The 16,066-nt window shown below is 42.5% G+C and overlaps 1 protein-coding gene across 3 annotated transcripts in view; it reads left to right on the top strand.

The window, feature by feature from the left end:
* Positions 1 to 337: 337 nt before the first annotated feature.
* Positions 338 to 16,066, top strand: part of LOC134027029 (nardilysin-like) — a 64,355-nt gene continuing 48,626 nt past the window's right edge. Inside the window, exon 1 of one of the 3 annotated variants that reach the window (XR_009931409.1) lies at positions 338 to 1,199. Coding sequence is in view for 2 of the 3 variants with exons in the window: in XM_062470138.1 (XP_062326122.1) it covers positions 1,030 to 1,199 (170 nt within the window). In the remaining variant the exon portion in view is untranslated. The remainder of the gene's footprint in view (positions 1,200 to 16,066) is intronic. The other 2 variants (XM_062470138.1, XM_062470139.1) reach the window with 2 other exon arrangements.

Here is a 16,066-nt window from a genome sequence, read left to right as displayed (position 1 = left end):
CGCTAAAAACGTTTGCCATTTTTGGGAAAACGGAGAAGCATCTATCGGCCTTAACGTGTTAACCCTACTTGGTGTGCATTACAAGGGTAGCTACTGGATAGTCTGAAAGTAGTTTCAGGTCAGTGCTGATTAAATCTAAGGGTCTGTACCACGTGTCATTGTTATTTGGTTAGCTAGAATCTGTAAAAAGAAAATTGATAATAATATATTATCAATTGATAAAGTAATTGATAAAGAGCTATTGTCATTTTAATAAAACAATGTGTCACTTTGTTGACGGCCCCTAACTGTTTTTAGCAGACTCAAGAAAAATGAATGGGGAATATCTGTCGAATATCCAACCTAAAACTAACTTGACCTCAGTTAAGCACCTAAACCGTTTGTGCCTTTGTGATAGACTCAAATAACTTGTGTTTTAGAAGTTAGAACGTTCTAAAATGTTGTTATAACCAATATGCTGTGAGCCTCAAATCTGTCGGACTGAACTTTGAGTGAAATCTGTCAAGTCAGGCAACTCTTTTCAGACAAGCTGCATTCTAATTATTTGTAGTGCTATTTGGATTCGCTCATTGGAGCTGAAATCTCACTCGCCTATACCTTTGTTGTAGCTGGTTTTCTACCGGCAACATCAAATGTAGTCTGAGTTTCGGTAGTGATGGAGAATACTATGTAGGATTTTAACTGACAGAGCTAAATTGGGCGAAACCACCAGACCACAGCGAATGAATAGGCTTATTGTTATGCCGCTTTGCTGTCGCTGACCAGGAGTACTTCATTGTGGCTGAGGACATGGCAGCTCAGCTGATCAAATAAAGAGAACGTAGGAATTATGTAGCGGTGCTTTTTGTAGCTTAGTCAGTTGTGCTTAGTTGGTAGACTACAGTCCAAGATAGAAAATCATTTATGCTCTCTTCACAGTGACCCGCTGGATCGGTTTTTGGGCAATAGATTTTCGCTGGCTGGGATTTTCCTGTTTATGGTGGCACGGTGTTGTCAACCCGCAGTGCAAAAGCCTCGTCTCTGCTGATAATGCTTCAGAACCAAAAGTCAAAAGGCGCCGATGGCGCACCTGGTTCCTTGGTGTCTGAAGCTGCGCCAGTGCCTGGGGATGAGATCCAGGCGTCGGAGTATGGAGTGGTAGACAGTCACATAGGAGACAGCGATATCATAAAGTCTCCGAGTGACCCCAAGCAATACAGGTAAGACAATCCATCAGTTGTCAATGTAAGGTTTATTTAAAGCATTTTTTTTTACCATATATTTTTTTCTCGCAAAGTTTTACTGTGTATACATCAACAAATTGCCTCCGTCAATAACATGAGGGTATATACCTACCTGAAGCCAGCACATAAAAAAAAAAAAAAAAAAATCCTGCAAATTTACTCTGAATATTACCCACCTCCCCCAGCCTCGTAATTGTTTTGCCTACAATCAGTGGCGGAACCAGACTTTTATATATGGGGTGGCCAGGGCTACTTCAGCGGGTCCATAGACCAAGACTAAAAATGTGTGTGTAACCTTAGCCTGGCATCTAAACAGTGTAAATTATTCATATGATTGCTGATGAGAAATAGAAATTCAAATTCACTTAAGCCTGAGTTCTTCAGTGTGGCCTAGTATGGTCCACTAGGGTTACTTTAATCAAATTCTACATTTACTATGAATAGACTGTGTCTACATCTGAATTGCAACTCATTTCTTGAGTTGCACACACTGTACTTTACTCACAAACTGGAGAGACTTTGGTCACTCTGTTTTCATGAATATATAATCTGGGTCTAACCAGGTTAGAGGTTAGATCCTTTGATGAATCTTTTACATTAAAACATAACTATTAGTGTATACTCACACAAAAAAAGCCATCAACACAAGAACACTCATGAATGAACAACCAACATTTTAAAGTGAGCTCAGCCTTTTGAAGAAGTCTGCTATCTCACCCTTTCTTTGAATGTTTGAAGTGAACCCTAAGCAAAAATAACATGTAGGCCTACACATCCAATTACCCACATTTGAGTCCAATCTTAAACATATCCCCATTATTATCTTCAATCAACTACCAGCCTTTTCAAGTTACTAGATCATGGCTAGCCCTACTCTGAAATACGTATTTCAAACAGGCATTATACAATAGCAAACAGGGTAGCTATCTGACTGCAGTGTGTTAATCTTTTGTTACGTTAATAGATTGATATGGCATATCATCAATGAATCTTAGCAGTTAAAAAAATCGTGCAGCGACCCACACAGAAAGACGTATATGTTAGGCTGTTAGTTGGTTGTTTACCAGTAGTGTTTGCGGGGTCCGACATGCCAATCAACCTTCTGTCTGCCAATCCCGGGAATGCCCGGAATGTTCGGATGCCAGGCATCCTGGTGGTTGGCGGAGGGGCATGGAGGGGGGTTGGGCAGCTGTTTGGCTAGTAGCCTGTGTATCGTGTGGTTAATAAACGTCAATTCGGGAACTTCACAGTGAACTCAGTGAACCCAATTGCGTTGCTTGTATCTCCGCAAACGTTCCGTTTTACGGAATTAGTTTAAATTATGCCTAACATAATTTAAGCTAATGATAGCTACTAACTAACCACAGTCAGAAACGTCACATTTCAAGGCCTGTACAACAAGCTGCGAGTCAGTGGAGACCGACTTAGTGAAGACAAGTCATTTTACTACTTGCATAGCTAGCTATGCCTGACAATTTTTTTTGTATAAAGCCCAGGGTGGAATTGCTTTGTTTTTGCGGATATTTTTCAGCTTTTTGTTCGATAGCTAGTTAGCTTCCGGGAGGTAGGCCTACTGTATTGCCTGTCTGTGACTGGCTACACAACAAAATCTACACAACCATCTGGGGGTCAGATGGCTGAGCGGTTAGGGAGTCGGGCTATTAATCAGAAGGTTGTCGGTTCGATTCCCGGCCGTGCAAAATGACGTTGTGTCCTTGGGCAAGGCACTTCACCCTACTTGCCTTGGGGAGAATGTCCCTGTACTTAGTCACTCTGGATAAGAGCGTCTGCTAAATGACTAAATGTAAATGTAAAATGGCCACAGGAACAGCCCAAGGTGAAACTATCATATGTAGATACTGTAGCTTGATAAGCTTTGTTCTTCCGGTTAGGAGTCCCCCCATAGTATTAACTGTATTAGTTAATTTTACTTTCTCCGGCATGGAGCGGTAGACTATGATTGCAGCTGGTTGTCGTCCAGGTGAGCATAAATAATGGTATTAGTACATTATGTCTGCTAGCTATTAGCAAAAGTATTAGCTAGTTGTCCAAAGCACCAAGTCTACCAGCTGGTAGCCAGCTACTAGCTGCTACAAGCCAGTTAGCTAGATAAATACTTAGTCAGCTTTGTTGTCCTTTGCACTGATGCTCAGCTAGAATCGTGGTGGGACTTAGGGCTGGGTGGAATGGCCTAAAATGTATATGATGGTATAATTTGAAGGCATGGACGGTAACAGTATATATCACCATATATTTGTTTTTCTTAATTAGTTGGCTAGTCTACCGCACTCGGATTTGGATGGGTTATGGCAGGTGTGTCTACGGTGGCCCACGGGTGCACATCACAACAACATTAGCGAAGCAAACAAAAGTTGAAAACACAACAACTTTCACACACAACAGAACGACATTAACAAAAACAATCAACTACTTACAACACCACAACATTAAGTGACAACACGACAGCATTGGTTCACACCACCAACATCAGCCGAGAACACAACAGCATTAGCCGAGAACACAGCAGCATTAGCCAAGAACACAGCAGCATTAGCCGAGAACACAGCAGCATTAGCTGAGAACACCGCAGCATTAGCCCAAAACACAACATTTGCAGAAACGCTGCATTTCAAGCAACAGCTTCATGGCAAATCCTGCTTTACATTGTCCCAGGTTTTCAATACTGTCCTCAGTGAAATGGTTCGAGCAAATATGTAACTGAGGGTTGAACTGCACAGGGATCTTCTCATAGACAAACATCACAGCCCGTCGAGTGTTTGGTTCCTTGGGAAGACTCTGAAAAGTGTCAGAATTCCCTGTACAGCCTGGAACACTGCATTTACGACTGTAGTCCATTTTCAATATCCTTGAAAAATGTTCTTCTTTGTAATTCCCTGGAAGTACACAGAGCAGCGCGCAGCAAATTTGGGGGCGTAACAAAGGTACAGACCAGAGCCAAAAAAGGTGGAGCCACCAACTGACATCAATTCGGTGGCTTTCTCAAAACCTACCGTTTTACAGCTAAATTTAAATTTACAGCAACATTTTTAATATTGAGATTTACATAGGAAAGAGGTGTCAATGGACTTTGGGTTTCACACAAAATGTCAATTTTACCTACTGAACTGTCGTTATTCAACTGTGACAAGGTAAATTCGGTTTTGCAATCAATGACCCCTTTAATAAAATCATTTATGAATGTTGTATTGTTATATTTTGAAGTATAAGCAATGAATGAACATTTGAAACACTGAACCCAAAGTTACCGGCCATTTCACACCTATACGTGAATCTCAGGACAACGCCCAGCTGGAGTAACTGACCAATGAACAATTTCACGTTGACAAAGATACCCCTCTTTTATTGTGGATTATTAACACACGTCGAACAATCACCCGCTTTTTGGTAGGAATAAACCTGAAGTGAATGTGTCACTCCTAACCTATTCTTCTAAACCAGCAACTTACTGACTTACTGGAACAATGGAACTTCAATCAGGAGAGACCAAGTATGAGTAGAGTGATGTTTATTACGGACTGGTAATTGTAATACAAAGTTTGGAGCTTAGACCCCGTGGGGAATCATAGATCAGCGGGCGCCTGCCCGACATCCGAGAAGAATCCCTCCACGGAGTCCAGACACTGGTGGCGGTGGCGGCAGGCGACGACCAACGAGTCGAAGACAGAGACAGGAACCGGGCGGCGACGGGGAGGTTGAGGGTCGCGCACTTGATAGCCTGGAGAAACTACACGGGAAGATAAGCTTATTAACAGGCACGATCATGTGATTCTTCGACAGCGTTAATTGATAGACGAGAGCGATGATCGAACCGAACCATATGACAGCCCAACATAGGAAAGAGAGAAAGGAGAGCGTTCTTAGTGGGGGGAGTTAGTAGTGAAACGTTGTCGAAGATGCCCGAGTGCGGGGAGCGGTCTTGCCTGACTGAACTTGCGCTATGCTTCATTTTGACCCCTCTTCACACAACAAAAGTAACTGCGACTAGCTACATTTCTTGTGACATTGGCATGTTGTGGTTTAATTTGTCTGTTTGATTTAGTTTACAAATGATTTAACCTTACTCTCGTTAGGATTCCCGTTACCACTAGATTGACCACCATTGTTCTAACGGGGCCTATTTCTCTCTCTCTCTCCCTTCCCCCTACCTACGCGCTCTTCACGCAGCCATTGTGTATCCCGCTTTCATTATAGTGTACTGTACTATTCAAACTCAAGACTAACCCATAACTTATCTGGTATTTGTTCATTATATAATTACATGTTCTTAAATAAATCATTGTGTATAATACTTGCGTTATCCCTCATGTTATCTAATCTGATCTACTTTCATAGAATGTATTACTTAAGATTAGACTGATTATTATGAAGGCTATTAAACAAGGTTTCCTCAGCCCCTTTAAACACATTCTGAGGTGGTGTCCCATTATATCAGGATACTTTATCATAGAAATACTTTATTTATCTTAAACGAGCAAACCCCGCTACACATGGCTTCACTCATCCATGCAACATTTTTGACGTTCAAGTCTTTGTAGGCTAAACGTTGAACGTTGTGTCATATACAACTGAAGGGTAAAGCCCAAAAGCGATTACATAATACATTACATAATATTGCTTGCTATGTTTACGTAGATTGATTGCAAAATTTGCGTTAAAGCTCCGTACGGTAATCTTATGCCGTGCCTGGTGTGAATGGGTCTGTGCCCCCCCCAAAACCAGGAAGGCTCTACCGCGCTTACATGGTATAGTCAAAATCCATATTGTAGGCCAAATTCACACCGGTATATTTCTTTATCGATCATACCACACACCCCTAGTGGGACTGATACATTATAAATGCAATAAACCACAATGGAAGCCATCCAATAACCAAAAGATTGTAGTGGCGTAGGGGGTTAAATACTGGCCAAACAACCGAAACAAATTCCCCTATGGTTTAAAGGAAGATGGGAAACTGAACAGTGTATTGACATGAACCAAATAATGCCAATACCAATAGAATTAGTTATTTGACTCTATGGGTTAAATCAAAGCAAGAAACTAAGGTCAAACTGGTCAAACTAAGGTTAAATGAAATACGCATTTAATAACATTGCAAATGAATGAAATCAATTACAATGCAAACATGTTACAAAATGAAGGTTAACTCTTACCTACACTACCATGATGATTGTAAACCAGAGATAGAAAGCAAGATGTGAGGAAGGAGAAGGAGTACAAGGACAAGCCAGAGCTGAGGAGAAGGTCTCAGGAGATGAAGAATCCACATAACAATGCATTACAATTTCCTTTATACACAAAACCAATCAATCAGACCAAATTTTGAATGGGGTGTGAGAGCCATCAAGTTGAGACTGTCCAGAAACTCCAGACTTCAGCATATGAGAGGTGGGAGGTGCTTCTGCGTTTTTCGAAAAACGGACACATGGGAATGCCCTCATCTCCGTGGAACGCCCTCTACGAGCTCTCCGTCAGCCCTCGGAGAGCCCCGGAGAGCTCGACGTGCACCTCCTGAATTTTCTAACTATCCGTCGTAATTTCGGCGAGCGACGGAGAGCTACGGAGACCCCCTTGGCTGTGATTGGTCAGTATTAAGAACCGCTTGCGTCAGGGGCGGGGTTGCCGTGATAAACAGGACGAACAGAATCCTTTGACCGCCATTGCTGTAAGTTTTTACAATTCATATTTCAGCTAAACAGTACATGTAAATCAGTATCTGAATTAAAATGTGACGAGAAATGGGCAGTGTAGTTGCTGAAAATGTGCGTATTTTATTGATGAAACGGCTAATTTGTAAATTTGCTCCGACTTCTCGATAACCTACGTAAATAAACACTCCACGACGACTTACAAAAAAACGTTGCGCCACTTACTCTTCTGGCGGTGAATTGTTTTCAGCACCCACAGCCTACGGAGAACCATAAACGAAGTCTACACGTCCGTATCCGTGCGCCCGCCTATCCGTAAACGGAGACGCAGAAGCATATTTCGGCCTTTACAATCCTCCCTCTTGGACACAAAAGGACAAACAAAAGCTGCAGTATTCATCGTGTGCTAACCTGCACCTATAGGAGAGAGGAATTTGGTTCAGAGAATCACTTTTGGATCATGGCTATTGCTCAGAGGATCACTTGGAAGGAGCTTTGTCTATTGGCACGCAGATGTTCCTTGTTTAGCATTTTCCTGCTACTAAAATCCTTGTCCTGTTGCAGAACACACTTGAAGCACAGCACTTGGTTAACAATGAAAATTGTTAAGTTTGGAGTGGTCAAACAATCCACAATACCCAATACTCATCCACACAAACCAACATAGGAACCCATGGATGGACAAAACATATGCACTGTGCATATGCTACAGGAACTGGCGCAGCAACAAATAAACTGACCACAACTGAATCTTTGAACTACATCAAAGACTAAATACACGGGGTAATACAGTAGGAATGTAGCAATCTCACAACTTGGAACTGAATTAAGTAAATGTAAGAGAGAATTGCACGTCTTGAATCAAAGGTATTTTTGCCCGATGTATCCCCAGCGTATGCTGCCTGTAAAATAGAGGAAGCCTACCCGTTCCCAGATCCCAACATTTGGACTCAGTGTGGCCACTTCGTAGACAAGCATGACAAAATATAACTTTGTTGTTTGAATAAAACAAGCTTGTGGGCAGAATACTTCTTCCAAAGATCCCAACATCGCATTTCGGTGTGTCCTTGTCTTTTACAGAAGTTACACTGTCTAGTAGTGGGCTGCTGGGGCTTGGTGTTTACCTCGGTCGCCAACCGCCACGACGGTTCTTTATAGAAGGCGGTTTGGGAATGTGCGCACCAATTCTACTGGCTGTGTCTGAACACCCAGTAGAATGTGAGCCATCATGGGTGGTCTCGTTACTGCTTTTGTTAGCGGTGTATTGCCTTGTGGCACAAAAAGGTTTCGCTGCTTTGAGGACAGAGTTGAGAAGACATTTGCCAATGAAATGTACAGTAAGCTTCAATATTTGTTTCTTTTCTGCTTTCTTTTTATGGACTCCTACTGTTTGCCAATGTTCAATGATTTCAGCTAGCGTAAAATCAGTTTTGTCTTTCTTGCTCAATTCAGATAACGTTCGGTTAACGCTAACTTTTCCCCATAGGTTAAACCATTTGTTTACTTCAGTATCCCATTCCATTTTTGTTCATTTTATGCAGGAGCTAATATCAGAAACTAGTAATAGGCTTGTACCAACGGAACCAGGCGGAACATAATTAATGTACATTTGTAACTTCGTACTCACCGCACCATGGTCTGAGACGCCGGTTTACCAAACTGTAACTGAATTGCTCGAAACATATCACGTCGGGGTCACCAAAACTGTAGGGGGTTAAATATTTGTCAAACAACCAAAACAGTTCCCCTGTGGTTTAAAGGAAGAAGGGAAACTGAACAGTGTATCAACATGAACCAAGTAAGGCCAATACCAATAGAATTACAGTTATTTGACTCTATGGGTTAAATCAGAGCAAGAATGTTCAAAGTAAGGCAGGTTGACACCCAGTGTCACAGTGTATTTGTTATTGCATTTAAAGTAGTACAAAAACAAGTAGTTCAAAGTATTACAAACTGCGTTCCCTCTGCTTCTGCATTTCCCCTCTGCGTCTATGTTCAGTGAGTGGCGAAAGTCGGAGCGGCACATTCCGTGACCGCACCGTAGCTGACATACAGGGGAATGAGCTGCGCATGTCGACGCAGTGTTTCCACGGACCAATCGCTTATAAGCTTCTCCTTTATTTCAAATTTGAACAATTTATTTGTCCTTGTATTCTAATATAGGCTATACTCACTGTCACACTTAAGTCACCTTACAGAAGTCAGTGACTGTAGACATACTTCCATATTAGTAGTTAAAATGGATAAGATTGTCACGCATGCAAAAAGGAGTTGTGGCGACGACGTTGGCACCAACCCCTAAAAAGTCTAAAACACGTAAATATGATGGTAGCTATCTTCAATTTGGATTTACGGTGGCTGGAACAGATTCTGAACCGCTGCCCCAGTGTGTAATTTGCATAGACTTGCTGGCTAATGATTGCATGAAGCCATGTAAGCTTAGGCGCCATTTGGAGACCAAACAACCAACATTAAAAAATAAACCTTTAGATGTTTTCAAACTAAACGTATCTTGCCTTGCCCAACAAAAAAGCAACATCAGCAAACACACAAGTGTCAAACAGATGTCTGGAAGCGTCCTACCACGTCTTGCAACGAGTTGCAAAATTAGGAAAACCTCACACCATTGCCGAGGCGCTGATCGTGCCTGCTGCCAAAGACATATGTCAAATCATGTTTGGAGAGAGTTTTGCCCAGCAGATTGGTGACATCTAATGACACCGTTAGCCACCGGATATCCGACATGGCAAGCGACTTTAGGAAGAAATTGCTAGCTAACATCATGCAAAGCCAGTACTATGCCCTGCAGCTTGATTAAACAACTGATGTTGCAGGGCTAGTCCAGCTCCTTACCCATGTCAGATATCTTAAAAATTGTCATATCGAGGAGGACATTCTTTTCTGTCGGTCTCTTCCAGCGCACACAAATGGCGAGGCATTGTTTGAAGTTCTGGATGGGTATATAAGGGATGCAGGCATATCCTGGGATAAATGTGTGGGGATATGCACTGACTCACTGATCCACTGCATGATTCATCGCGAATCTCTCGCATCCCAAAAAATGCCTGAGTGTCTGGACTCAATTTTAAAGCAGGCACTGCAAATAGTCAATTTTATCAAGACACGGCCATTAATCAGGATCAGAATAGTAAATGCACGCCTGTTTTCCTTGCTCTGTCAGGAAATGGGAGACGAACACGGGAGTCAGGTGGCTGAGCGGTGAGGGAATCGGGCTAGTAATCCGAAGGTTGCCAGTTCGATTCCCGGTCATGCCAACTGACGTTGTGTCCTTGGGCAAGGCACTTCACCCTACTTGCCTCGGGGTAATGTCCCTGTACTTACTGTAAGTCGCTCTGGATAAGAGCGTCTGCTAAAGGACTAAATGTAATGTAACATGAGCAGCTCCTATTTCACACGGAGGTTCAGACTTTGTTTACACGGAGGAAAAACGCATATATTTTCACGCGGTTTGGCCTTTCATTTACACGAAAACACAGGTTTTTATCACGGAAAATGATCATTTCTAAAAACTGGCCAAAGTGGAGACTTCTGAAAACTCAGTTTTTGTGTTTGCGTGTGCACTAGGTCAAACGGGAGTTTTAGGTACTCAAACGTCAAAGTATGCGACTTAAAATGCATCACGTCATGTGAGCGTCCTATGTTTACAGTTAGTTTGCTTACTGATCATGGATGCTGTTAAGGCCAGACAAGGCAGGCAAAAATATTGTTTTATCATGGACTGGTCAATTTTGAGATTTTTTGGCTATTTTGCTTCTAAAACATGTCTATTTTCAAACTAATTAAAAGTAAACATCCAAAATACACATTTAGGTGTTTATTGTAGTACACTTTGTCTTTTTGCGTCGGCAGATTTCTCACGAATTCAACAAAAGTTAGCATTCTAACATAACGTACAGTACTGCGACCGTTGTCTGCACCATGTCATCAATGGTATCGTTGTAAAGCTCGCTTTCTCCTGCACAGTATTATCGGATCCAAACATGGTAATTTCCTTTGTATCAACCACCAATCGTGAAAGTATAAAGGAGGGTTTAGACCTCAAAAGGAAATCCCATTGGCTGGTGTCCATTTTTGACAATGTGATTCGTTCAAATGCATCACGTGACGTGTTCTGACACTTCCTTGTTTAGCTTTCAGCGGGGACAAAACCCTCTCAAAAGACAACAACAATTATCACTAGCAAGAACACAAACGAGACCAACTAATGAAACAGATAATGAAGTGCATCCAAACGTAAATTGTCATTCAGAAAGTTAGAAGAGCGCGGGTGACCAACGCGCCACACAGCAGAGGCTGATCGTTCATGTAGCGTGTCTGAATGAACTGGTCAGTGGGTTAATCTGTCCTAATTGCATAGGGACAGGCCTTAAAATTAATATAGATCCGCAGAATCATGGGTTCTGCAGCAGTTTGCTACTTGAGTGCAGTCTGTGTGAAAGAGAGAGGTACCGCAAAAGTGTGTACACATCTACCCGTCTTCAAGACGGAACAACGTCGCGTTTGATGTGAATGTGAGAATGGTGCTCTTAGCGCATGAGTTAGTGATGGGGTATGCTGCTCTGAAGAAAATAGTTAAGGTGTTAGGGATTCCTGCACTTCATCTGAAATCAGATACATGACAAGAGAGTTTGGAAACAGGGTTTAGATAAAGACAACTTTAAGCTATGGGGGAGCAAGAAATGCATCTCTCTCACTAGCTGTAAAATTGGTGGCACTATTGAAAACTTCAAAAACTAATGAAGAGTCGCATTCTTCTCCCCCCTCCCCTATATTACTGCTGGCTCCACTGTAGCCTCAATCTATCTGGTTACAAAATAATAAAGTAATATTTCATTCAGTATTTTGTATTATGTGGTCAGTTTTACTTTTATAGGACAGAATTTTCCTTTCGATGTCAAATTGAACAAAGATTTATTTAAATAATGTAGCCTACCAGTACACATTTATTTTTCCTTTTGTGGCAGAAACATAACACACAATAAGTATGTGATTTGGATAAGACATGGAGGCAGCTTACAAAGGATGCGAGGGAGAGAGGTTATTCTTATTGTGTGTCATGCCACAAAGTAAAAAGACGTGTACTGTATCAACAAAACTTAACCAGGTGAACAGTTTGTGATACACTATACATTTCATTTTAGTGGCACAAATTGAGAGAGGGCTGGAGTCACTTCATAAGACCAGGGAGCAGATCAGGCAGGCTTACGCAGATGTTGACCCAGAAGTGGCAGTGTTGCTGAGGGAGGATGCAGACGCAGTAATAAAATCAGTGTGTCTTTTGACGGCACCTGTCAGAAAAAAGGCTTCACCTCTCACTATGGAATTGGTCGGTGCATTGATCTCCTTTCAGGACTGGTGATAGACTATGAGGTCCTATCCTCATATTGTCATGCTTGTGCCCTGAAGGACAATGCCGAGCGGGAGAATAAAATAACACAGCAGGAGTTTCACAGCTGGAGAGAGACACAATGACTGTGCTAAAAACTTTGCAGGATCTAGTAAGGCAATGGAGCAGGAGTCAGCAAAGAGGATGTGGGCCAGGTCTGTGAATCGCCACCAGGTGCGGTACACTGAGATGCTGTCAGATGGGGATAGTGCAGCATTTAGGCAGGTGGTTGCACTGAACCCATACCCTGGGCATGACATTTTCACATTGGAGTGCATCAATCATGCTCCCAAGCGAATGGGATCAGCACTGAGAAAATTGAGTGCACAGGCTAAGTTAGGAGGAAAGGGTGTGGGAAAGCTGACTGCAAGTAAATGTAAAACGTTACAAAGTTATTACAGGGGGGCAATTCTGAACAACCAGGGTTCAATAGATGGGATGAAGGCAGCAATATGGCAAGTCTCCTTCACTTTATGTCCACTGATGACAACCCCTTGCACACCAGGTGCAATCCCTTCTGGTGTTGGTACAGGGAGGCAGAGGAGAATGGGGAAACACCTGGTAGCCATAACCACCATGCTGGAAACTTTTTAACACGAGAGGTGGGGAAGAAGCTTATTCCAGTATACCACCGCATGTCGAGTGACAGCCTGCTGCAGCGAATGCAACATGGAGGCACTCAGAACGCAAACGAGTGCCTCAACTCGTTATATGGGCGCGGTGTCCAAAAACTTTGTAGGGAAAAGCATTAAACATAGGCGAGTCTGAGCACAGAAAAAAAACTGAAAAGACACAAGCAGGAAGTGGATGAGGGGGTTAAATATGGAGCAGGCATGGAGAACTAGGCTGCAAACACAAATGCTTAGGCTAACTAGGCAAAGTTAAGCAGGATGGACAACCACCAAACCAGGATGGAAGTTTTAGTAGCAGTGTGTGTCTGCGGGTGTATTTTACTACAGTTCTGTTCAGGCCAATGCTGGTTCAGTTTTCAGTTTTAATGTGTTTGGGATGTTGTATGTATGTTGTTGTTGTTAAGGTCTTGATGAAATATTTTGTCTGTAAATAGTGCTTTCAAATACATTTGTATAACATTTTACAACACATATTTTTCAAAGGCCGTTTTCTCAAAATGAGTTTTATGTCATGCTCTGAGCGTGAAATCTCCACTTCTGTAGTACTTACATATATCAAACTTTCTATTTATATTCCTATTTACTTTGTCTAGGATTTTACTGAGGGGTTTGTTTATACATATTTCATAGCTTGTTTTATTGGGAATTTTATTCAAAGAAAGTGGCGAAAATCGTTTTTTTATAAGTGTTGACAGTATTTTCTGATTTCTGAAGTGATAAAAAGAGATACCTTAAGGTAGTGCTCATTAATGCGTTAATGCAAATCCTTTTGGCCTGTTTGTATTTACAAACACAACTAAACTTTTTTATATCGAGGAGCAGAGGCAAAGAACTGCACGGAGGTCAGCAGTCCTTCTAAAGCTTTCACTCCCAAGACAAAGTTACATTGCCTGCCAACGTTGCCGCCGTCGGTTTTGGATGCGACCTGGGTGAACCGCTGTCTGGTGGGAAAACTTTGAGACGTCCTCCCGGAGTCACTTGTGCAGGGATTTGAAGAAGCTCATGGCCTCCCTCAGTGCCTAGGTGTTGTGGATGGGACGCATGTAGAGACTAAGCAACCATCGGCCAATTCTACTGATTACCTCAATAGAAAAGGGAGGTTTACTTTAAACATTCAAGCCACCTGCGATTATAAATAGGGAGTCAGGTGGCTGAGCGGTTAGGGAATTGGGCTAGTAATCCGAATTGGGCTAGTAATCCGAAGGTTGCTGGTTCGATTCCTGGCTGTGCCAAATGACGTTGTGTCCTTGGGCAAGGCACTTCACCCTACTTGCCTCGGGGAGAATGTCCCCGAGCGTCTGGATAAGAGCGTCTGCTAAATGACTAAATGTATATGTAAATATTCCTTCATGGACATAGTAGTGAAATGGCCTGGGAGTGTGCTTGACGCCCGTATTTTTGCAAACTCTTCACTGTCCTTGAAAAATGGAAACATCCCTCCCTTTCCAAGGCAAATCATTAAAGATGAAGAGGCCATACAAGTGTACATACTCGGTGACCCTGCATATCCACTGCTCCCATATGTTATGAAAGAGTACGTAAATGGGGAACGCACTGCCCAGGAGCAGTACTTTTGACTATCTTTGTGCCGAGCACGGATGGTGATAGTGTGTGTTTGGGAGGCTAAAAGACGGGCAAATTTACATTTCCCCGTTTCGCGACATGTGGAGGGCGACACATCACCTAACCGTGCATTTCGCAGAATGCGTTGTTGTTTATAATACATTTACATTTATGCATTTAGCAGAAACTTTTATCCAAACCGTCAAATTGTCAAATTAAATTCTTGTGCACAAAATGGGCATTTCACTTCCACTACACCATCACCACAGCAATCACAATGAATCATCCCATCAGATGTAGCCCCCATATGAGGCAACTCTGTAAAGTTAGCGTGTGAAATCATCTGCTGACAATAGTAACTTAGTGCCTGCTGTTCATGATCGCATCCCCTAGCGGTTGCTTTGGTTGTAAACCCAGTGCTCAGAGTGTAACAGATGCTTTTGATGAGACTTGGTGATGGACTCTCCAGAGGTGTGCAACAAACAGCTTTCATGCGTGAGGCTGTAACTCTGCCAGCCCTATATCTGTGCCAGACTTTGCTCTTAGACTGTCCTCTTGTCTGCTGTTCAATCGTGTCAGCTTGCCTTTGAGTAATGTCAACTTCTATAGCACTGCAATTTAGAAGTAACTCATCATTTGCCATGGATACACACTGTTCGTCAAATAGCTCACTCAGGGGCTGGGATGTACTGGTATTTGTAACTGGAGCATAGAGCTCAGCATAGTCTGTTAGACAGAGAGTAAGACCGCTTTGTCACCAGTGGCATTTAACTGACTAAAAAAGGAAGCCATCTCCTCATCGGTTGGCTCTGACACATCAGGTAGATTTTTTCCTTTATATTCTGTTGACGTTCCTTCTAACAATGCTTTGTCCAGCTTGCGGTTGACTGTGACTTTGGAGTGAAAATCAATTTTTTCTACCTCAAGGTACTTTGGTTCGGTTCCACCCGGCAATAGCCAATAAGCTGGTTGTTGGGTCACCGTCTTTGAGTTACGGAGTGTTACAGCTGGCTTCACTGCAAAAAGAACCGCTCCTACATGGCTGCAAGTCTCCCCTAGAGTAGAGTAGACAGAGAAACGTATTATCCCCGGGGGGCAATTTGTAGTACAACCAGCAAACACATATGACAGGGGTTGAAAGAACATGTATCACACAACATGAATACAAAGAGAATGTACAACACTGAACAGTCAGCACCTAGTCCTGCCATGCATGTACAGTGGGCAGCCAGGATTAAGCCATCCTCTTGGGCAATCACCCATGGCTTCAGGGGCGGGGCACTTAGCTTCTGACTGTGCTTCACCTGTGTCGAGATAAGAACACAAATTGTGTAGTAGTTATGTCACTTTTGTGCACACGATAGTTTTAGGTCAGAAGTGGCAGGTTCTGTTTAGGAGTCAAATGGCAGATTAGGCTACAATTTATTCATTCACATGGTAACTATTCTTAAAGTCTAGACTGCTGCTTGCATAACAAGTGTAGCTGGAGATTGCTCTCTGGTCTAGCAGCAAGTTGCATCTCATGTGGCATTAGCTAACGTTAACTGACTAACGTTAGCTAGCATGCATTGG

The sequence above is a fragment of the Osmerus eperlanus genome, chromosome 9, assembly GCF_963692335.1.
Source record: "Osmerus eperlanus chromosome 9, fOsmEpe2.1, whole genome shotgun sequence".
NCBI classification, from domain to species: Eukaryota; Metazoa; Chordata; class Actinopteri; order Osmeriformes; family Osmeridae; genus Osmerus; species Osmerus eperlanus.
Note: the sequence above shows the minus strand (reverse complement) of the source record. Positions and strands in the feature narration are given on the sequence as shown.